Here is a 24,382-nt window from a genome sequence, read left to right as displayed (position 1 = left end):
TTAATTGGTAAACATGTTGATCAAGGAAACAATTCGAAATTGTGCGATCTCATTACGCATTTGCGCAATGAAAGATTTATTTATTTTTAAAAGAAAAGGTGAAAATTTACAATAATATTCTATTATTCGTAAGAGTAAGCGGCTCTTTATGAAAAATAGGTATCCAATTTGCGGAAGAGTGGGTTCGAGCCCAGAAACTCTCACTCAGAGTTAGCGTCGTAACCTCGGGAGGACATCCGACGTTTCCTCGTATATGGTAAATAAGAAAAAAATAACAGAAAAAACTATTTCACCCCGCTTATTTAATATTAGTGAAATTGAGAAAATCTATATACTTCATAAGTATTCAAACATATGATTTTTTACATATATATATATATATATATATATATATATATATATATATATATATATATATATATATATATATATATATATATATATATATATATATATATATATATATATATATATATATATATATATATATATATATATATATTTATATATATATATATATATATATATATATATATATATATATATATATATATATATATTTATATATATTTGCATGTAATCGTCTGCACGAATTGAAACGCCCCAAGACATTTTGATTTTGCAGACAGATTTTAATTACCTTACGCCACATAGTTTATATCATTTTACGATACGGCTCCCAACGAAGCAATAGCACCCATTTTGTTCTAGAATGTATTGAATGGGCTGACAAAACTTGTAAAATAACGGGTGTAGGATGTCGGATGGGGGAGGAGGGGGAAATTAGAAGCTGACAACGGTAGACTCTCGAATTAGGAAAAAGGAGCTTCAGCTTACGCCCTTGGGCACGAAGAGCTCGGAATCCTTTACATTGACATATATTTTGAAAATTAATTTGCTCTGTGGTTTCATACCGCTTTAGCTACAGGCTTGATAAGCTATTGTAGAAACAATTGAGCTCGGTACCTGCATTAGTATTATCACAACATATACGATTATCTTTTAGAATATGTTAACTAGAAATGTGTCTCGAAAGCTAGTAGTAGCATTTGAAGATTTAAATAAAATAAAAATTTGCTCTGGTTTTGTTAGTTATAATAAACTAGAAACAATTAGCACGATATCTGCATTAGTATTATCATAACATATACGAGTATTATTATACAGGTTATGATAATATTAAATATTGAGTATCATTTTTTATTTAAAATGTGTCTCTAAATCGAGTAGTTGAGTTTAAATATTTCAAAACAAAAATTAATTTGAAAAAAGAATTTGACATTGCTTGCACTTTTTATTTCATTGACGTTATTTGGCTTTTAGTTGTTTTATTGAAATAAAATTTTTGATAAAATAGTAAAACAGAATTTACAATAAAAACCGTTTCGGAGAATATGCAGGTGAGTGCATTATGGTATAAAATTAATATATATCATTCCGCTTCCTTGATAAAGTCGGAGAGAAAAGAACTCTATACACCTAGTCTTTTCATGCATACTTTGCCTTTTCCACATAATTGAATCTCCTTATACTTATCCGCCTTACGAGTATTTGATTAATTTGCTCATGACAAGTCTTCGTCGGTCTTTTTCGGCTTCTCTTTCAAATTTAAAGTGAATTTGTTTACTTTTTTCTTCATTTACTCGCTACCAACTACATATCGAGTTACCAATAACCCTAGCAGTATTGTATGATACAGGGTATATAAATAGTAATGTATACTTTTCCTATTAACAGGGTATATGTGGGCAAAAGGATTTTTCTAATGTTTTGATTTTATATATCGCGTAACAGTTTGATTATCACCATAAATTTAGTTATTGTTTAATTCCACCAAAAAATGTTTGCTATAAGGTGGTGACCCAACAAAAACTGTTGCTAAATGACAACTTAGTGACAGCATGTGTAAGCCATTGATTACCTTATATTAAATATTACTCGTTCTTATATCATTGCAAATAAAGTTATTATTTATTTTATTTATTTATTTTTATTTTTTCATACACATAGAAACAATGTGCCCTTAACGAGTTTTCCCGTGCTGAGAGCATATTTTACCATATTTATTGGTACTTAGATGTGTTTCGCACAATTTTCTAACACCTGAAAATGATGCGGAATGCATCGACACTCATGTCACAATAGATTTTAAGACATCGTGGTATTTATTTAGTAAAACATGGATGAATTGGACAACAAAGTGACTGCCGAATCAAGTAATGAAGTTATTTAAACAATTAACGAGCAATTTTTATTCTTATTTCACTGATTTATAACTGTAGTTCTTTCTGCGCAGCCCTATAGAAAACATTCGTAAACGTGAAGAAATTATAAATTTAGTAACTTAAATCAAACGATATACGTATATTGTACTAACTTAAATGGTAAAATGTTGAAAAGGCTATATGTTCGGTTTAATTTGATTGAAAAAAATGACGGATGGGATAATACGAAAGAAATCCAATTACAGCGTGCAGCCTGCGTGAACAAACGTTTACTTTTCTATAAGTGAGTAAAATAGTACTAGAAAATTGGTAACAATATTATTAAGATAGTAAATTTATACGGATGACCTTATTTGGTAAAAGTTTTGTTTATGACTGATTTACTGCAGTATTTACAACAAAAATGTGTTATTTCTAAATTCTTTATATATTTGTAATTGTGTTTAAGTTGACTTTCATGTATTTGTAAATTGAAAAAAAATACTGGATGACATGATTATGAAATAGCAATTACTTATAGGTGCTATGTACACGTCGTTAAATGACAATAAGTATGATTGTGATTTTTTCTATTTCAAAAATATATTTTATAATACCGTAATAAGCACATATCATTACATAAAATTTTATTACATTATATGTTAATATATTAAAGTACGTGAAATTTTCAGAAAGTGATTTCTTCATCTTAAAGTAAAATATTGGTAAACATAACTTTGCAAATTAATTATTTTGTAGGGTTTTCAACTCAAATGTTTCAAATTTGTTTCCTTATTATAGAGAAAATACGCTTATTTTATACCGTGACAAACTTTCATCCAAAATAATAATTACGCTTCGTACTTGTATAGGCACAAAGCGTTAACTTTGTGATTTTCATTTTTAATTACTTTTGAATTAACGTTGATTAAAACCGGCGCGCAGTTATTTTATTAGTAAATATTTAACGTTTACATTAAAATTATCTCATAACATAATTAAACAATTCATTTCGCTTTTAGCGCATTGAGTGCAGTTTCCTACAAAAACCCATCATTGATGTTTTTACGAAATGTTTGTTTCATAAAATAAATAAACATATCCATGTATGGCAAAAAGAGGGCGCATATGTACACTTATTTTTCAAGCCTGAATTTGGTAATAGCAAGGGGAAAATGTAGAAAAACATATTTGATGTTTTTTAATACGCGTGTTTTTTTTCCGTGGGAGGAACTGCCGGTTCGAGTTGTTTCAATGATTTGAATGAACTTGGATTACCCACATGCGCACATACCGCTACACATTTACCCAATAAAACCACGCGTCAGTTTCCCAATTGCAGTTTCCTTCATTTAACAATTATTTTTACATCGACCAACAGTTCGCAGTAGTTCCATTTGAACTTCGCCGTGTACTTTATACTAGTATCAAAATATAATATTATATACTTTCATCATAACATTATGGATTGGGAATATAGTAGGTATGAATAGAGATGAAATTATGAAAATGTTCATATTGCGTTGAATATGTTTGCAGAAAAAAATAAACAAAGATATTTGAACCAATTACGGACAGGAGATAGAAGACACGTAGCGTCGCGACGCAAGTTTCGCGGTCAGGCGTCGGCGACGGCGCGTATGTAGCGTACGATCTACGATTTTAAAGTAGACACGGATAATTATGATTGTCGGTAGTACCTTTTAGTTCTGTCGTCCCAAAACTTATCCCAAAAGCTGGACCTGTGTTTGATTCGGAGAACGCTGGTGCTGAGGGTGCGCGGGAGCTTACTGGGGGCGGGGGGCGGCGGCGCCGGGCCCCCGTCCGCCGTGACGGCCGACAGCAGCGACGGGGAGGAGCAGTTGCCCAGCGACGTGCGGCTGAGCGCGCCGCGGTACGCGAGTGGCGAGGCGGGCGGGCTGGCGCTGGCCGAGGAGCCCGGGCTGGCGCCGGCCGAGGAGCGCGGGCTGGCGCCGACCGGGGAGCCCGGGCCGACACCGGCCGGGGGCGCGCGGCACGCGGGGCAGCGCTCCTCGAACGTGACCCGCGCGTCGCGCGCCGCCGCCCCCGGACTGGCCCGCCCCGACACGCTGACGGGCTTCCTGCAGTACTGGAATAGGGGAGAGGGGTCGGGGGAGTCTCTGTCGTCCGAGGGGTCTGCCAGTTTGGTACATTTAATTGTTTCTCGGGTGCGACGCCAAATGCGGACGGTCCATCTTTGCGGCGAAGGCTTCCTTAACGAGGGTTATTCCGTTTGTGCGGCTCGATTGCACGCGCATAAACGTATGTACATGTTTCGATATTTTTTATTGTCACTTTTGCGAAAGATTCAGTACGAGTGTTTTTTTTCCAAAGTTATGAAATATATAAGAAAAACGCAAAAAAAATAACTAACGAAAAGTTGAATATTTTACTGAGCTCGAAGACTAAAATGCGCGAATGTATTTAATATTATAAGTTTCTCGATAAATATTATTCAGTAATTACACACATGTATCACTAATATTATAAACATATGTTTAACGAACGATGTTTTATACATATTGACATCGATAAAATATTGCCCAGTCGGAATGGCCGTACAACATCCACTTACAAGTAGATAGCGGATAAAGAGACACGCCGCAGAATGCAAATTGAAAGATAAGAGAACTTGTTTATTGATAAATGAAAATTGACCGACGATTGAGTAGCCCGTACCGCGGGAGAGTGAGTCGTTCACGTTATCGGGAGAGCAGAATCGGCGAGAAACTGAACGAAAACCAACCAGCGGACCCAACGTACTCGAATGTGAATAGCGAGCAGCCGATCGGAGCGACCGAGGCGGCGATATCCTCCGCGCCACTCGCTCCGCGGCGTGCGGGGCGTTACACAATAATACGGTTATATTCATTTGACAGAAAGCCCAAAAATCGAGCTTGGAAATCTCGACGGTTTCAGCGGTAGATTTTTTATTAGGATGGAAAATTTAAATGAAATTTCGCCAAATTATAAAAGCGTGTACTTTTGTGAAGATTATTTTAAATCAAGTAAGTTTAATGTTTTTTTTTATTATTTGTAAATCTGTTACATTACGTGACATTTTGTAAATGATCTTTTTATGAAATTTACCTATAGGATAAATTAAAATATACACTACTCCAAGATGGTTTGTGTTTTTAAAGAAGTGTGAAAAGAGTCACGATAACAATACAAACCAACAGTAGACTCATAGGTTATTTTAATTCAACTACGGTTTCATTAAAGACTTTAGATTAGGGGTATCAGTAAACCGGTTACCTGTAAAGGTGACTAGATTCCATCATCGAATTAATATCAAGTATTTTGTTATTTAAAAATGTATGTAGGTATTTCAAAAAAGTTTATAAAATTAACATAGGTTTACATGACTTTACGGAGATTTATTTGTATTTTATTTTTATTTGACATTTTTCGTTTTATCAAATATCATGCACGTAATTTCCTACAGTTTCATACAAAATACAAGTAGTGCATACCATGATATTTTACCTGTCGACACCACAATAACAAAATGAACTGCTTAATTTGTGAAAACATTTCAATCTGATACCTACCCGAATATGTCTATTACGAGTATTATTTGTGTTTTTTGTATTTCTCTTGGATAATGCAGAAAATAAAATATGAACAATTAAATTTAAACTGACTTTTTTTAATAACAGTATTTTATGAATAAATTTTAGAAACAGTACGACAGTCAAAACCAGAGGCGGTTTGGAATATCAGTGTTACATTTTTTCGCGACGAATAAATCCAACAATGAACGCAGTTTGAGGCAAAATATTAACTTTATAACGCCGTACTATTAAAATAATAAATTATAATATTTCACGGTAATGATTTCCGATTCACCGGTAATGTCGTTTTCTGATAATTTTATTGTCCCTTCTTTCGACCAGATGATATTCTTATTTTTTTTGTCATTTACCCATAGAAAGGTAATCCGAGGGACCTTTGCTTATCGGACCTTCGAACAACGGGAAAAATGACGAGTTACTTAGAACGTAGATCATAATGTTTTGAAAGAATTATTTTTATTGAATATTATAAAACATCATCAAACAAAAAAAACATAAATAAACATTTCTACCAAACTTTATTCACTTCTCAAAACGTTTGGAACAGAAGCAAATAAAGCTGAAATACCTAAATGGTTAACATAAAATTAAATGGAAACAATTTAACGAGGGTGAGATAAGCCACTCTTCGGTTTTAATGCAGAGTAGAGTGGATACCTACGTAAATTATTTGGCAAGGATTACTTTACCCAATATAGCACGATGTACACCTTTATATTTATCTACATATTATGTTACGTCATAAATGGAAAGCTACAGGATGGACCAACATAGACTGAATGTTTAAACCCTTTCGGTCTGGTTTTAATTAAAATATACTCGATTTTTAGTAAAATAAAAAAAAAACGCACGCTACCTTCCAGCATAACTAAGTATGTTATGTAGTAATAAGGATTACCACAATAATCACAAATATAAAACATGTTAATTCGTACTCCGGTTTCCACTACCTTTATAGGGCACTCGAACAAAATGGATTCATTATTAGACATGAAATAAAAAAAAAACACTGGCGCCGTGACGTCAGAGGCTTCACTACCATAAATTTATATGCCGGCTGTATCCCAAATGCCGTAGTGTATCGATAGTCTTCCTCGCCAAGGTTAATATCATCAACGTCTAAACGGCTGTGAAAATCTAAGAAGTTCGATCCGCTTTTATTTATTTTTTCAAAGGGTATCGAGCAAAATCCAAAAATGGTCACATTTTAACAAACTTCCTATTGTTTGACCGATCTAAAATATTACATGTTTTTTGTTATTTTTTTAAACTAAATTTTTCTGGTCGTAGTAGAAGAAAATTAGATTTTAAAAAAACCTATATTGTATTATTTATTCTTATATTTTTATTTTAAAAAAATACAGTTAGGTTTCATAAAAGTTGGGCGCAACAAGTTTTAATCAACATCTATAGGAATATCCAACGTGTCCAAATTATAGCGCGACTGGAGGTAGGAAATGACAAAATGATAAGAGAGAAAGTTACAAATTATACTTCACATTTCACAGAGTAAGAAATAACCAAAGTTAACAAAAACCCTTTTTTGAGAACATATTACTGTGTTAGCTTTGCATATTTATTTAATTTCCTCGGGGCTGGCGTAGTAATAGAGACGCAATGGGACTGTCCTCTTATACTGTCGCCAGCCGATTTTTCATTTAACTTTGAAACACAAGTTTTCTAAATAACTGATGTATTAAAAGGGTAGAAATGTTTTACAAATAGTCTAATGATGAAGTCTTAGAATGATTATATATTTTTACATACATCGTTTTTAGTATTGATATAATTGACTGACTTGTTTTTCTTTAAATTTGAATTGCTTCATTGTTGCACAGTAAAATACATTTTATTATGTGTACTGTGTAGATAATAATTCTAGTACAGCATTTGCAAGCCCTCGATTCTCTTCAGTGTTACATAATCAGACATATTTATGCGCATATATTATGTAGTTATCATCCTAACCTTATTTATGTCAATACAACTTACTGAATGTACTAGAATTTAACAAATTAGCCGTGTTGGAGATGAATACGTTAAATAATTATCTACATTCCTAAATATATTATATTATTTACTGCTTTATTTGATTAAACTATAGAAATCACAAACAATACATCTGAGGGTATTATAAAAATACGTATTAGAATTCTCTAATAGATCATTGTGAGAGAATTTCAATAAAGCTTCTAAAACTCTTATCTGACAATCAATTACTTTTAAAATATAAATAATATTGATTTTTTCTATCCAGACAGACACGTTTCATGATATATCATAAAATTTTCATAATATTTAGTTTGTTGAAACATTAGTCCACTAATGTACATACATTTATTATGTACAAGAAGCTCAATTAAAAAATATTTCTTAAGCAATACCTTGATTCTAAAACGTTTAAATAATTGAAATGCACGTAAACTCATGGCATTAAAAAAAGTTAATATTAAGATAAATATGCTACCATACAACAATCTGTTATATTATGTTTCGAATTGAAAAGTCGACTGATTATAAATGTTTTATGTTTAGTGATTAATCAAAATATTTATTGAAATATGTAGAAAAACAATTAAAAAATTGCCGGTAGGTACACATGAAAAAGTTTATTTGTAATTTTTGGTATTAGAAAAATAATAATTGAAGCTTTATTTATACACAAGTCCCATAAAATTGAGTAGATTATCAAACACTGTTATACTAAAATGGGGATTGTTATTAAATTTTAAATTCGATTTTTTTATTATTATATGTATCTGTGATGTTGTTACTAAATACGTACAAAATACTTTTATTTTATACTTATTTTTAGTTTTAAAGAAACTCTTAAGTATGTAAGTCGTAAGTGCTATTAGACTTTCGCAAAAGTAAACGTTTCCTTTACAACCACCTTTTATTGCGAAGTAATCTGGATTCGCACACACAGTATACTCACTCCCTACTACGGGTCCCAATTTAGATACTCTAACAATAATATCGATAACAGCCACTTCGTTATTTTCCGGATTTCTTACTGAATAAATTCCTTGAATTGGTTTGACTTCTCCGCCCCTATTAAGAGATGTAAACTTATCCCCTAGATCAATATTAGTATTTCCGATGTCTACCTTGAATGGCAAACTCGATGCCGCTAGTACGCCTATATTTATATTCAAAATAAACGTTTTACTCTTCTCGATACTAACTTCGAACAGGGAGAATAAACAAGAATTCCTTTGGAGACTTTTAATAGCAGATTCCATTGATTGTTACATGAATGCGGCTGTCTGAATTTTGCCATTTATCTGATCTAAAAGCCAAAAAGTAACACTTATTTCGTCATTTTCTTCCGCCAATGCCACGGGCGAAAGCAATTTTATTTCTTTGACGTAGACGTCTAACACGTAATTTGATTGTAAGACTTTGATTTCCATTTTAATATTTTATTTTTGATGTATTACGTACTCTGAAATTTCACGCCAACAAGATTTGACAGTTCCGCAATCTTTAAACAAAATAGTAGGATTCCAAAAAATATTATTTATTTTCTATTAAAAAAACATAAAGTGGAATAATTTTGTTGCCGTCATCTACCTTTATTAATACATAAAATAGAAGTTTAAAAACTAATACATCAGAAATGTAACAATTAAAAATTATGTGAATACGTAACACTGTCTAGGGATTTGTTCCCAAGGATACATTCACATACAGTTTACGCGAGCTTGTATGAGTCTTAGCACCGTAACAATACTGCTATTGTCCTATGCCTACTTATATTTTATATAAATTTTCATTACCATACAGGCAAATTGTTCTTTCCCTTCATCTATCAGATCTAGATTAAACGAATAATATTTCATCATATTGATCCGATATGGGTGCAGATAGTGATTAAAAAAATAATGATTTTAAGCAAATCCGATAAAACCATACGGATAAAGTGTGTGTTATAATTCAATAAACAAATCACTTCTGTTTCATTTCTGTCTTTAATTAATATTCATCGATTTATAGATTCCAATTGTTCAATCAAAACAAACATAAAACATTTCAGCACCTAAGGAGGAACATGCAACACGAATATGGTGTCATTCAAAACTAAATTGTTTGAAACTATGACAAGAGTTAACACAAAGAGCGAAGGAAGGATCTATATAAGAACTCGTATCGAAACGACTTGTGAGTAGTATTATTATTCATCTCGTATACATATAAATCGTTTCGGAAGCTAAGCTTCCATCCTCAGGTCTAAATGTAAACTAAAACATAATTAATAATAAACTGTTCTATAAATAAGGAGAGGGGTAAGTTAGGGGGAGGGGGGTTAGTCAAGGGGACGGAATTTGAAAATAAAGAAAAAATAGAATGCAAAGGTGAAGAATTTTGAAACAATATATTATTTACCAAATTGTTATAAGAATTTAGTTTTTTTTTGGATTTCTTAATTTCCATATCGGCACAGTATATATTTTAAAGCACACACTTATCACATACTAATGCCTTTAGTTTTAAAATGAGATAGGAATTTCCTCCATTTTTCAAATGATTGTTGCCATCACATTGAAATTAGAAGGAACTTTTAATGTCTTTTAAGTGGACATTCCATTTCATGCGCCGAATAAACTACTGCTTTGATTTAGGATCATAGAAATCAACCTATACTTTATATGCAGAAAAAACTCGTTAGTTGGATCCATGCCAGATCGCAATACAACTTTTTGAAACATTCAGTAGCATTTTGTTTTTGGAACAGGTGAAAGGATTCTTTGCTCCCATCATAAGTTTTTTTTTGTTTGCCGTACATCTTCTTACTGACTGCATGTTAAACTTTATTTTATTTTAGTACGACTTTTTTAAAATCCCTCCGCTTTGTTACATATTTCAGCGATGCTTTTATCGATAAGCCTTTCTCACTTTGAGTAACATATCTTGGTTTCGTTATTTTACCAGACAACGTAATGTAATATGTATATCTCATGTTTTGAGTGTACTGTATAAAGAAGACGTTGTAGGCATATGGATAAGTCTCCAAGGATTTGTGGTGGGTTTCTGGCACAGTGATTCGGAAGCCCATTCGGCTATCTCTCGTCCACTTATCACCTGTTGTTATCAGTGATATCAATACCAACTCACATATTGGTCGAACGTTCACCTAGAAAAGCTACTATTTCAATTTGTTATCATATGTAATTATTATACGAGTTAGTTCTCAAGGGATTTGTACATGTTTATAATGCATAACGCATTTGACACAAGTATGTTTGAATGCGGATATGCAACCACACGTGCCCTAGTCATCACTGTAATCCTCTTTTTCGTATTTAATATATTTTTTTCATTTCGTTTTCCATCATCTTTCCCTGTTGGATGAATTTTGTTCGAATGATTTTTTAAAAATCTAAATGCTATCATTACAAGTATTATCATACAATCATTAAAAACAATATTACATTATTGACTTTTTTTCATTTCTTCCATTGATTGGGCTTACGCTTTGTGGTAAAATCTTCATATTTTTAATTTAACTTTTACTTGATAACTAATACTATTTGCATAATCTCTCAAATGCTGTGTAAAAAAATGACATTGACAGCATCGAAACACATGTCAAGATAGATTTTATTAAGAAGTTGTATTGTAGCAATTTTTTTTTATCAAGATATCAGGTCAAGTCTACTGAAAATAAAAATTTGCATCAAATTTATAGGCTTTTGATTTAGTTCATTACAGAACTCACATCGCATATTGAGAACTATGGGGCAGTTACTGGAAATTATAATTTTTTTTTTATTTGAGATTGAAGAATTAAAAACTAAGTATTGTAAATTACCAACGCATTGTCAGTAGCGTATAACTTTTGCTTTCAAGTAGCAATTGATGACTTGCATGTCTTTAATTTTCTATCGAGCTGCATTCATAAGTTTACACAAAAAACATTTTTAGCAAATGCGGCTATATCTTATTAAATATGTGATAAAATACAATTATTGATTTAAAGTGTTATTCAAATTTATCAAAAATTAATTAATCTTAGTCTAAGTCTCACATATAGTAATTGTTTTGTCATCTAAATGAACATTTATTTATTTTAAATGCACCCTAAATATTTCGATTTGCATATAATAATATATTTAATATGTAATTTGAACATTTCCCTCCAGCAAAATAAAATACTTACGTTAAATAAAATTGACTTTATATATGGCCGTAACATATTTTTACAGAATTTCAAGAACGTAGCTATTGGTCTGTAAATTTGTCTTATAATTTAGGTATGTAAATATCTTTCTGCGCCGTAATATATCAGTTTTCGTGGGAAAATTTCCAAATGCAGCATATGGATATTGCTTGATACATATTGTATGTGTAACAGGATACCATAAAAACGCCAGTTAACTGAATATGAAAAAAACACGATTTTAACAAATTTTGGTGTAGGTTTATATAAATCAATAATTAAAATAAAGTTTAGTATAATGAAGTAGAAAACCGAGTGTGTATAACAGATTTTGTTGTTAAAATCGATTAGTCTATGAAGAAACGTCTTCAAAGATCATCATCAAAATAAAATTGTAAGATAATCCAAAATGACGAATTGGATAAATTTTATGGAAAAAATTTAAGATCTATTTTATACACATGCTACTTACTGAAGTGAAATGTATTTTACAATCGTAGTAGCTGGCCCCCAGTCATCAAATTAATTTGATGTTTTGGTACCGTTTGTTTTTGGGAATCTTAATAAATCTAGACGCTTTTTTTGCTGTTTATGTAACAAATATTATCATGACGTCCTTATTCTTAAAATTAATTTCACTTTTTATTTTGTCAACGTTTACTTTAATAACGATAGTCTACGCTGCAGTCAGTATACCTTGAAATCATATATATTCACTTTTGTTATTAAAATATATATTTACATACAGTTATTGAAAAAAATCAAAAAGGAACGTTATGTTCAGCATCAGTAAATAAATAATTACGCCTTAAGCGCAAGGTAAAAAACGAATTTTTCGATAAACGTCAACTTAAAAAAAATATAACACTAGATATGTAGATACATTTCGTGATACTCGTTGCATACAAGGTAGATACACTTTATACTTACGTTGTAAACGATATACATTTGTTTATGTTACATGAAAGTACTTAACTAAAATATCGTGCATAGAAAGAAAAAGACAACGTGGATACTTTTTAAACTCAGAAACGTGCAGGCATGTAACATTATCGACCATTTACCGGCGAATCATCGTAAACATCACAAGGGTAAAGATGGTTTTGTTTTAGTAAATCAACTAAAACAAAATTATTTTTACCTAATTGGCGATCGCAACAATAAGTCGGGAAAAGGCCGTTATGTATGTTTTGTTCAAACATTATATGGGACAGCGATAAATGCAATGTTGTAAAACATTAAAAATCCAAAAACAAGCTAGTATGATTATATTACATTTTACACAAGGATAAAGAATGTTGCACTGATGAAAATGATGATTCTTCAAAAATAATAATCTAGAGGAAAGATAACTGCTAATTTTACTTCTGCAGGCATGGAGCTAATCTATACTAGATGGAATAATATATGAAATGAAACAAACTCGAAATTGCATAAAGATACATACGATCGGTCCACTTGAACTGTCTCTGCTTCTTTGAATCTGAAATGAAGAAAATAAAAAGAAGAAGAGAAGGTTTAAATTGTAATCGATTGATCGAAATATTGTAAAATAACAAGATATATTAAAAAAAATTATATTCAACAGTGAATCAATATTATGAAACCACATGTTTTTCTTATTTAATTTGGATTTGCATAACTTAAAGTGCATTGTATTTTAAACTAATCGTAGTACCGTATGGCATATTTATAAAATGGACACTCTTGTTTCACGATTATTTAGTAAAGAAAATATATAGTTAGGTAAAATTTATTCAAATAGACTAATGAAACAAAATTTTCCATAGATATTTCTATCGTTAAATTGATTTAAATAGTGTTATTTTTATGCTTTTATTTTGAAAGGTTGTAATATTTACAGCATAAAAATATAAATAGAACATTTGAAGTAATTTTAAATATGTATATATTATTAACGATAGTGAGAGGAAGAACTGAGAATTTATAAAATCATATTTTAAAAAACGAAGCTTAAAAATCTTTAGAAACAACGTTTATAAGGATAATTTATTCAATATTCGTTTACGGATGAGTATCGTGAAAAATGTTTGAAAGATTAAAACCAAATTTATTTAGGAATTATAAAGAGATGATAAGCGAAACATCAAAAGCGAAGTGGAAAGCGTTTGGGTAAAAGAGTTTTACAAAATCCTATAAGGGTGCCAGATACAAAAATGTTATAAATAATTGAGATGTTAAAATTATCTAATATACCAATATACAAGATGTAAATTAAAAATATTTTTACTTTATGTTTAGAAAACACATTTTGTCTACACAGGATTTAAAAATACCTTCTTATTGAGACTCGCAGGCACAACTTCTTTCTTCACAAAATTTTTAATAATTTCGACAATAATTGTTTGAATATTATACATAAAGTAATCCAGCGTTTTGACACACATAATAATTATAACAATTTTATTCCTGAATCGATGTAAAACAAAATATTTTTTTCATTATTTCACTTTGTATTAATGTCGATTCATTTTTTATTTACGTTTACTCGGTAAATATCACTATTTCCAAGTTTTTTTAATTATGGGAAATGTGCAGTTTTTTGACATACTGATATATTTGTCGATTTATGTGATTACTCACAATTTCTGTTCGCGGATAAATTAAACAACACTAAAATAAATTATTAACTATTTCACGTTTCACTAGAAATTTTATCAAGAGTATATACATCTATGTAACTGTGGTCTGAATTCCCCGATTTTATAAATTTTAAAATTTTAAAACGGACTTAAATGTTTGTAAACCAATCAAGAACACAACATAATTTGTAATGATGTCTCTATAATTTCAGTGTACTAATTGGTAACACAATGCAACGTTTATAAATTATATGTACGTACAAAAATTGTTAATATTCATGGATAAAAATTGTTTTGTAATCAAGTAGGTAACATAAAAAATAAACAAGTTTCAAAAACGAGTATCGCAACTTGAAGATTGATTTAGAGATGAGGTGATATTTGACGAGTAAGATTAAGTAACCGAACACTTTTCTAAATAGTGACGCTGAATGCTTTATTCTCCCTCTTCTTCTATCTGTACCCAATGGTGGGTAGGGTACTGCATCGCATCATCGCAGTCCTGCGCTTCTTGTCTGTCCAGGGTGAAAATCATTTATATTTTTACTCCCCTGCGATTTAAACCCGGGATCTTCAGCACTACTACCGGATCACTTTACCTAGTATAATTTCATATTTCAAAAAACTTGATTGTTCAGGATACCGTTTTTAAAGTTTAAGAGTAAAATAAAATGTATTAAAAATAAATATCAAGCCACTTATTAAACTTTTTACTGTGCAACACATCTTTCTAGGTAAAACCTAAATGTTTTTTCTCCATTTAAAAAATAATTAGTTTATTTAAAAAAAAAAATAAACAATACTTTTTCTTCAAAATGCAAAACAACACATTCTGCCTTGTAGCGGGTAAATATTAAGTTAAAAATATGTCGCTTTTGCTGGGATAAAGTAAATTTTCTGGATATTCCGAAGACATGCACAACTGAAAATTTACGATTTTTTATATATGACGTTGTTGAAAGTAGTGAGCGATATGTGTTATTCGAAAACATTATCAGTAAGAATTCATACGTTACCAACTATATGTATTATAATTGATGATTGGTCAAAATACAAACCCTTTAGCACACCTTACATTTGGCATCGCTGATACAAGTCATTTAAATGTATTCTAACAAAATCCTCAAAATGGCGATGTTTTTAACATCCATGTTTGGGTTAGTGTCATTTTATTTCCGAATGCTTGTCGGGTACGATCAATATTTAAACATTAATTTATTATTAATAGATTAAGGACGTATTTTTTTTACAAATAAAGGTTTGTGTAAGTGGTTTTTCTTATTTGGTATTTTATCCAAAACAAAATCGCTTTTATTTTTTTATTATATTTTTAGATATATGTCAACATTCGATATTTTTGTGTGAAATTTTAAAAACTATTTTCCATTTACATGGGTATACTCAAAAAGAAATATGATTCTTTTATTCCTTATTATTTTTATTGATTCCATTTTGTGTTAAAGAGCATTTAAAATATTTGATCGCATTATCATCCCATTTTTTTGTTTTAAGAGAATAATAATACGTCTGTTAATCGATGAAACATTTGAAATATTTAAAAATAGTATCACAGATGTCTCAACAGACAACGATAGTTTTTAAAGAATTTATTCAAGAAAATATGGGTATCTGGGCATCCATATTTCCTTATACAGCTTCACTGTATAAAATGATCACTAAATATATCTTAATAACGTTCATTCTGTCTATATAATAAAATAAATCTGTTAAATATAATAAAAAGACGAAGAAAAAGAAACAAGAAAAGCGATTATTAGAATAAACCGTATTTATAACTTGTACGTGTATTCGTATATTATGTAAACTTACAATACGTTAAGTAAACTCCTAACAAACTTGTTAGAACAAAAGCGGTGCTTTACGTTAGTATTACTCGTAACAATTATTAAAAAGTTACAAAATTTATTATTGTTTTGAATATATATACGGTGTAACAAATAATATAATCGTGATTCCTTCAAAGACCTGAATACTTAATAAGTAAATAGTAACTATGTTAAATGTCATTAAATAAGACAACGCAACTGAGGATCGTCGTTTTGTTCGTATTTCTTGTAAAATACATCATACATAAAATACATATTTTCGCTTTTCATGCCTTTCCTCACAAATCCTCATTTGAACACATCAGCGCCAAGCCCATTATTCTTTTTTTAGAAATCACCTTTCATACGCTTTTATTCGTGTATTATCCCAGTTATTGTGGGTCGATCCAAAAATAAAGTTCATTTCACAATTAACCCTTTCCTATCCAGAGTCGTTTAAAAATACGAGGTCTTCTAACTATTCTGCCACTGCAATTCCGTATTTCAATCCCTTCATAAAATAGTCGAGGTACTAAAGCTTTCTTTTCTTTGTCGTGTCTACAACTTCTTTCTTTTTTCACGCGTCTTAAATTATTTTTGTTCCGAATTTTCTCAAACCATATTTTTTAGCATTATTTGAAAAGAATCAATCTTCTTTATGGTAGCTTCAGTTATCCAATCCAGCATCAAACTATTCTCATGCATAGATTAAATCTAACATTTGAAGAAGCGATTTCTAGCCATTTATGGGTGGTGTTATAACTCAACTAGTGGTTTCACTAGCCAAGAGCTCACATTCGAAATGATGAAATGGATTCGTTCGTACGGAAAACAACATTTTCATTTTATTAATATAAAGGCAGATTTCAAAACAATGTGTTAACACAATTTAAAATTTTTAAAGTGTGTAAACATAATCATCATAGGCATTTCGGAGGAATAAAGCAATCGAGACTGAAATACAATAAAAAATATGTATAAAAGTAATAACTGAAACCTATCATCTCAAAAGAAACGAAAAGTTGGTTTAGATAGGAGTTTTGAAATTTGGGTTTTGACTGGGCGTACGAACTTCCATTGGTTGATTTAAGTAATTATATACTTAAAATACAGTGGAACGTTCACCATTTTACCCATAATTCGACAATCGTATTACCCTTATTGAAAGCCCCATTTTTTTGGTTGAAGTCCAGTATGTTAAAAGATAAAAAATTTCAAAATCGTAAATCAATATCCATACCAGGTTCATATATTTTTTAAGAAAATATATTACTGCGAGGTATTGGGGGTAAAAGTATTTGTAGTATTAAATTTGATGTATTGTTGTACAGCACGTTGAAAGGAACGTGACGATTTTGTTTTTGTTCTATGGATTCCCCCTCCGCCGTTGCTAATTTTAGTTGTTTTTAACTTTTTGCGAAGTAGATGTACAGACAAATTGATGTAATTGGCCATTCCTTCAAATTATTCCATTTTAACAACATTTTGAGTGTGTTCAAATACTTGTTCACAAATCTGGAATATCTCCAATTACAGGAGTTATTTATTATATTATTTTTTGACATCTTAACATAAATAAAGAAGAATATGGAAGTCTGGGCATTTACGGACTTACGACCATATTCTTCTTCATCTATGATGAGATGTCAAAAAATAATATGATAAATCACTCCTATACTTAGAGATAATCTAGATTTGTGAAGAAGTATTTGGAGACACTCGAAATGTTTCTAACAAATTATCTGGTCAAATTATAAGCCAAAAAATAATAAAAATGAAAAGGATATTTTCTGGCGTTTCTCATGTATGTGATTATAATCCAGGATTCGGACCTCACATACAAATAAAAGAGTTTCCGCTCAACAAAAAAGCTTCTTCGTCTCACCAAGAGATGTCGCTAGTGAAAATTCTAGTGATTCTTGTACTATGTTTCAAATTGGATCATGTATATATATATAAATGAAAAAAATCGCCCTGAAAAAATCACAAAGTGATTTTAAACTTGGAAGTATAATATTATATTGACTTGTTCAAAATGACTAACTGCATTGATGTTTATTTCCTTGCCAAGCAAAAGTGACTTAATTGGCCCTCCTGAACATTTTGCGTGTGTGTGATTTTATATTACTTAGCAGACAGTAAACCAACATAAATAATATTGCAAATATTGCATGTGAATCCGTTAGTTTCAGCAAATAAAAAATCATTAATAATAATAAAAAAAGGAAAATAAAGCCACAAATTCATTCAACATTGCCCCAAAGTAAATTTAGAATGTTTATTTTCGTCGCATGTATTATTTTAAAAATAAAATAATAATGTTGTGTTTAATATTTTCTGATCCTTGTTCTTGAGTGACATTTGCGTAACGGATTCAGACCGTTCCTAAGAAGCTGTACAAATTGACAGGCCATTGTCGCGGGTCTAGCTGTTGTTCTTTTACACATACGACTTGACCGATCCATATAATCATAACGTTCACACGATGAAGGGTGTTTTGTCGCGAATGAGTTGTAGACGCGCAACAGATGCGCATATTGAGGTACACGTCATTGTCACATGTCAACATGTTGTGTGTCTGTAGCTCGTTGGACTCTAGCTATGTTTACACCCCGATGCGCTCAAGCTACTTGAGTGCATTGAGGCTTGTCACGTATACGGAGGTAATTGTATTTGTATTTAAAAATCAAAACGATAAAAGTTTTAAAAATTTCACTTTTTCAACCAACAAAGAAATCAGAATTTCAAAATATTGGAAATATTTTTCATCAATTAAGTTGTATTTCTAGCATTCTAGTTAAGTTGTTTTGCTAAAAAAATACCTTTGTGTATTTTATATTTCGCAGTAGTATTTATGTTTTTGACCATTGGAATAAGAATATGTTAGAGTTTAAAAAAAATACGTGTTTTTTATTTACTGCTTTTCGTGTATTACATTGTTATTTTCTTCTTTCTAAAAATACTCAAATTTTATCAATCGATGCTTTTATTATTTTGTTATTTTAAAATCTTTCATGCTATTCAAGGGGGCTGGAGTTTTTTTTATTTGATTTTTATTAATACATAAAAGCTACACAATGACCTTACGAAAATATTTTTTGCTGTGTAGTTTTATACAGTTTATTGTGTACACTCATTCAGAGACATTCAGAGAAGTTAAGTACGTATTTTTTAAAATCATGCATCAAACCATCACTCATTCAGAGACATTCAGAGAAGTTAAGTACGTATTTTTTAAAATCATGCATCAAACCATCACTACGTACACGTACATTCCAAAATGTGTCGCGCGTTGGTTGCACGATTGATATTGTCCATCTGAACGGGCCCTAAATTGTATTCATCATGCTAAGAGTATAAAAAAAATATAAAATCTATTGTTAATTGTAAAAGGGTAATGTGCTCAGTCTTACGCTTCAGATACTAGCCTTAAGTTACATTCAATAACTGTTGTCATTCAATAAACATAACTAGGAATCAAACCTAGGACTCCATGACAGACACTAACCACTTAACTACTGGTATTGTGTGAATATATTTTGTTACACAATAAGAAAGAGCTGTTACCAAAAAATACCTTTGCCTACTTAGGTAAGTTAAAAAAAGTTTTTTTTTCGAAAATTTAAAATTATCGTTTCTCTGTTTTACTTTTTTCCTGAATGTCATTTGAGACGTCTTTCGTAGAATAGAACATAAAACTGATTTTTTCCGTCAGTATTGTATTGTATTCCATTGTTACAATATGAATATTTTTTACTACTTTTAATTTTATGATGGGATACGCCAGTGTACTATATGAAAATCATGTTTGTTGATTTTTTGCGGTTTGATGTGTAAAACTTTTATTTAGTACTTTAAATATGTTATGTAAAAGTTATATGAAGGTATACGAAGTATGATTATACTTTAAAATAATGTGCATAAATATTGCACACATTTCTGCGTATATACACAAACTAATTATTTAAGTTTAAATATGTTTTCTATTCTCCGGCACTTTTCAACACCTTGTAATTTTTAATAGATTTAAAAAAAAAAATTTTTTTCACAGTTAATATGAAAATGAAACACCCAAATATCTATCAAATGTAAGAATATTCGCTTGGTCGTCGACACGTCGGATTAACGTTGTCAACACTGAGCAATGGGGACATGTTTCGACATATTGGGACATGGCACACACTCTTATAGTAGTTAAGATTGAAGGTTCAGAAAGTTTTTAAGTAATATTTCATAACAGTGGCACTTTATAAAATATTTTTATTTAATAAGTTAAATTATTTTATAAAGTTAAAAAATTAATACGTTAAATCATGTTGTTACATTTGATAAGTTTTTGTATTTATTTATGTCCGCCTCCGTAGTGTAATGGTCAGCACGCTCGGCTACCGTTCTGGAGGTCCCGGGTTCGATTCCCAAGGGGGGTAAAATAAATATAAGTGATTTTTTCACTGTAATATTTATTCAATATTATTACCCTGGACTGGTACCTGATGCGGAGGGCTGATCACCTTTCCTTCATGTGTAAACGATCAAGATAACACTGCGTTTATATGACGTAGTGCCCTATGCATCATTGGGGTGCGGATGAGGGTTTGAATGAAAATGAATTTATATTTGTTTATATTATAATTTTCGTAAGAACACAACCCTCCATCAACAGGTGTTAATCAGTGCACTGTTTCTTCCGAAACCATGCAGTAGCAAATACGATTAATAAACAAAAAAAAACTGAAAAAAAAGGTTTTGTTATCATAATAATAAATATTTGCGTTATTATAACGTATACAAATATTTAAATTCAATAATATTTTGAAGTAAGCCTAAGCGGTTTCTGTTTGAAAATATGAATTAAGTTGTGGCAGAATGGTATCGAGCGTAGAACCATTCATTGAGAGTCTATAACAACAACGGTATCGCAATCCAACTGAGCCAAAAGGACATAAGACATGAGTTATAATGTGGCATTATGTTATCCGTAATGAATATTTTATCTACCATTTTTGACAAAGTGGTTTCATTTTGCAATTTTTCCCATAGTGTAATTGAAATATTTTCAGACGTTGTAATGTCGAATTGTGGGAGGCGGCCCGGTTGGCTGGGACCTTTTATTCGCGATCGATCCACCTGAGGAGACAGAGATGACGATATAACAACCTATTTCATCGCAACACTCACAAGAAGGACAGAGCTATATTAAACAGCCCTTACTAAGGGTCCACACGAGCCAATATGCGGGTGAAGTAAAGAACTTTAGTAAAATGGAAAATGCTAACAACACAAAAATTTACCGATTAAGAGTTGTTCCCGAGTATTTCCTTTGGACTCGGAGCCTCATTTTACCATTCAAACGCTAGAAATTGATTTCGATGGTTCTCTGTATTCTATTTCCTAAGTTAATATCGGCATTGTGAACAGTATACATTATTGTAAATATATTAACTTTTCGTCTAATTAGCAATTATATAATTGATGACATAAAGCGAAGTCAAGAAAGGAAGCAAAAAGATACAGAAATGTTTGAGACGACAAAAAATCGGTGATATTTTAGCAAAACGTGTTAAGTTTAAAATATTAACTTGAGATAAGAAATTATTTGTTGCGATTTGACCCGAATCAATTATGCAATTATCATAATACTCGTATAACAAACCATGTGATTTAATCGTTTCTGTTGTATTTTTTCCTTTTGATTTGTAGTCTACATTGTGATTGCATCGGTGTAATACACATGTAAATAAAATAATCATTATTTTTTTGGAATCGCAAATATAATGAAATTTCGCAGTATTAGTAGTAATGTGAGTAAACGTAATTTGATGACTCATTTAAATATGAGTATTAATAAATACAAAAGCATATCATATTTTCCACAGATAAATCATAGTTTGTCACAAAGAAAATGCTGAACCAATAAAATTGGAATAAATATAATGATACCCTCATTAATGTTTCGGATGTTAATATTAAAAGTGGATAGAATCCAATCATTCCGGAGATCCGCGTTATCGTATCCGCATCATCAGTAGTAATCTGGTTATAAAAACTGGATTAGTTGAACGAGGGATCTTTTCGTCATACGTTCATTCTCTCGGTTCTAAATGAAACAAGGGTTTTGATATTTAAGAAAGTAATATCATTTCGAATACGCACAGTTTAACAATATTTGGTACACGAAACGCATGACAAAATACTGTTTCAATTAAGATGGCTGTAAAAAATACGTTTATTATAAATTCCACAAAACTCGTTGTTTTACCAACGTGGACAACTGTTTATAATAGTTATTAATTAAGATTTATTTATTATTTCTTTATTAATCTGATTATTTTGTGCAGGATACCCTCTTGTCTTAGTACGTGGCCGATCTATTCGGCGCGTCTTTTGGAGATAGTCGCGAGTAGGTGCTTCCTTTCTTTGATGAATCGTAGTACCTCGTCGTTGGAGATGTGGTCTCTCCAGAATACTCCGAGCATTCTTCTATAGATCCACATCTCCAACGTATTCAGCCTATTCTTATCTCTTTCAGATAGGCATCCTTTCAGGAGGGTATCCTGCACAAAATAATAGAGGGGACGATCGAGGAAATAAACGACAGAGGACGCCCACGCCGCGAATACCTAAGCGACTTATACGAAGATATGGGCTGTTTGACGTATGAAGAGCTGAAGAGGGCTTCCAAAAATACGTGAGAATAACGAAAGAGATGTCATCTGTTGCTACAGACCAATCCGCAGGATTGAGACTAGAGAGAGAGAATGTGATTATCAAATTTATTTCGAGTGAAACTACAATTATTCTTCCCACCCAAATATCATATGATCTTGTATCATGGGTATAGAAGCAGGAAATGCCGTGGCCCAGAGTCTAGTTATTAGAACTGATCAGTAAACCAGTAACCAAAGTGACCGAATCAACGAGAAATTCGAACGGATCGACGACTCGATGATCAACAATCAAGAACAAATTTACTTAAAACAAAATTTATATGACTAGATCATTAAGATCCGATCCAATCCGACACGTCAAGTTAAATGAATAAAAAAAAAGAATATTTTGTAGCATTTATGAAAAATATCACTCACTCCATTTAATTACGTCATGTATAAAAAAATACTTTATTTTTCAGGAGATCATTTTAAATGTTTGAAATATTATACAATGTTTTAAAAATAAATATGATGACACTTATTGAACTTTTTTCTGTGCAACAGATCTTTTTAGGTAAAACCTGGGGCTAAAATACGAGCGAACCGGCGCCGATCCTCTCGGCGTAGTTACCTCTCCTAAGCAGCCCGTATAAACGGCCGATGGGGAATTTCACACCGGCACGGTTCAAACGGGACTTTGCTTTTCTCCTTACTTTACCTCCCTTTCCGCGACCCAACATGTCTTTGAAGTTTTCTACTTTCGCTGGCAGTCGGATGCACGGATGCGAGCTGGCGTATTTGAGGTGTTTAAGGTTGTCACTTTATTCCATAAAATTAATATGTTTAAGCACATGTTATTGGATCGTCATTAAGGTTGTACCCTTAAGAGATGCACTTAACACAAGGTATACTTTATATCTATAGCCACATATGTTCATTCAGACACAAATCCTCAGAAATGCACTACGCTAACTCGGACTTGTATTACTATTGAATGCTTTTTCTCAGATAACTGCTCACCTTTAGAACTTCGTGACTGTTAACTATTTCAGGGTAACACCAATAACAGTATTTCTATAAATGCAGAAAGTTACAAACTTCAGATGTAAATGTCCGGTGGAAACTATTTGAAATAACAGAGAAGCTCCAGTCGGGGCTATTCACCGCCAGACTAAAAGACTAACTTCGTTACTCTAACTTTATCTATAAAATGGCAGATTGAGTACATACTTATTTATCATGAATTATGGCACCATTGAAGAAGTAAAGTGTGATGGATAAATTATGTACCATTTTAATATTAAACTGAATAAATTCAAAATGAATACTACAAAACC

The 24,382-nt window shown here is 31.3% G+C and overlaps 1 protein-coding gene and 1 long non-coding RNA gene across 12 annotated transcripts in view; one reads left to right on the top strand and one right to left on the bottom strand.

The window, feature by feature from the left end:
- The window catches only part of LOC148301885 (3',5'-cyclic-AMP phosphodiesterase-like), a 272,811-nt gene that overhangs the window by 96,496 nt on the left and 151,933 nt on the right, over window positions 1–24,382 (bottom strand). For 3 of the 5 annotated variants that reach the window (XM_088272552.1, XM_088272550.1, XM_088272553.1), the window contains one exon: window positions 13,414–13,449. The exons of 1 other annotated variant lie outside the window; for it this stretch is intronic. In XM_088272552.1, coding sequence (XP_088128678.1) covers window positions 13,414–13,449 — 36 coding nt within the window. Of the gene's footprint in view, window positions 1–3,904; window positions 4,041–13,413; window positions 13,450–24,382 lie in introns of those variants that run through there. One more of the 5 variants, XM_088272554.1, reaches the window with a different exon arrangement.
- Window positions 1,274–24,372, top strand: LOC148301888 (uncharacterized). Of its 7 annotated transcripts, none has more exons than XR_015838741.1 (5): window positions 1,292–1,400; window positions 9,843–9,967; window positions 22,925–23,083; window positions 23,610–23,857; window positions 24,098–24,372. It is a non-coding gene; the product is annotated as an uncharacterized LOC148301888 (long non-coding RNA). The 7 variants fall into 7 exon arrangements; XR_015838736.1 differs by having other exon boundaries at window positions 22,925–23,155; XR_015838742.1 differs by lacking the exon at window positions 22,925–23,083 and adding an exon at window positions 21,456–21,633.

Source organism: Brachycentrus maculatus, unplaced genomic scaffold (genome assembly GCF_059751285.1).
Source record: "Brachycentrus maculatus isolate JH-2025_06_01 unplaced genomic scaffold, ASM5975128v1 h1tg000508l, whole genome shotgun sequence".
NCBI lineage: Eukaryota > Metazoa > Arthropoda > Insecta > Trichoptera > Brachycentridae > Brachycentrus > Brachycentrus maculatus.
Note: the sequence above shows the minus strand (reverse complement) of the source record. Positions and strands in the feature narration are given on the sequence as shown.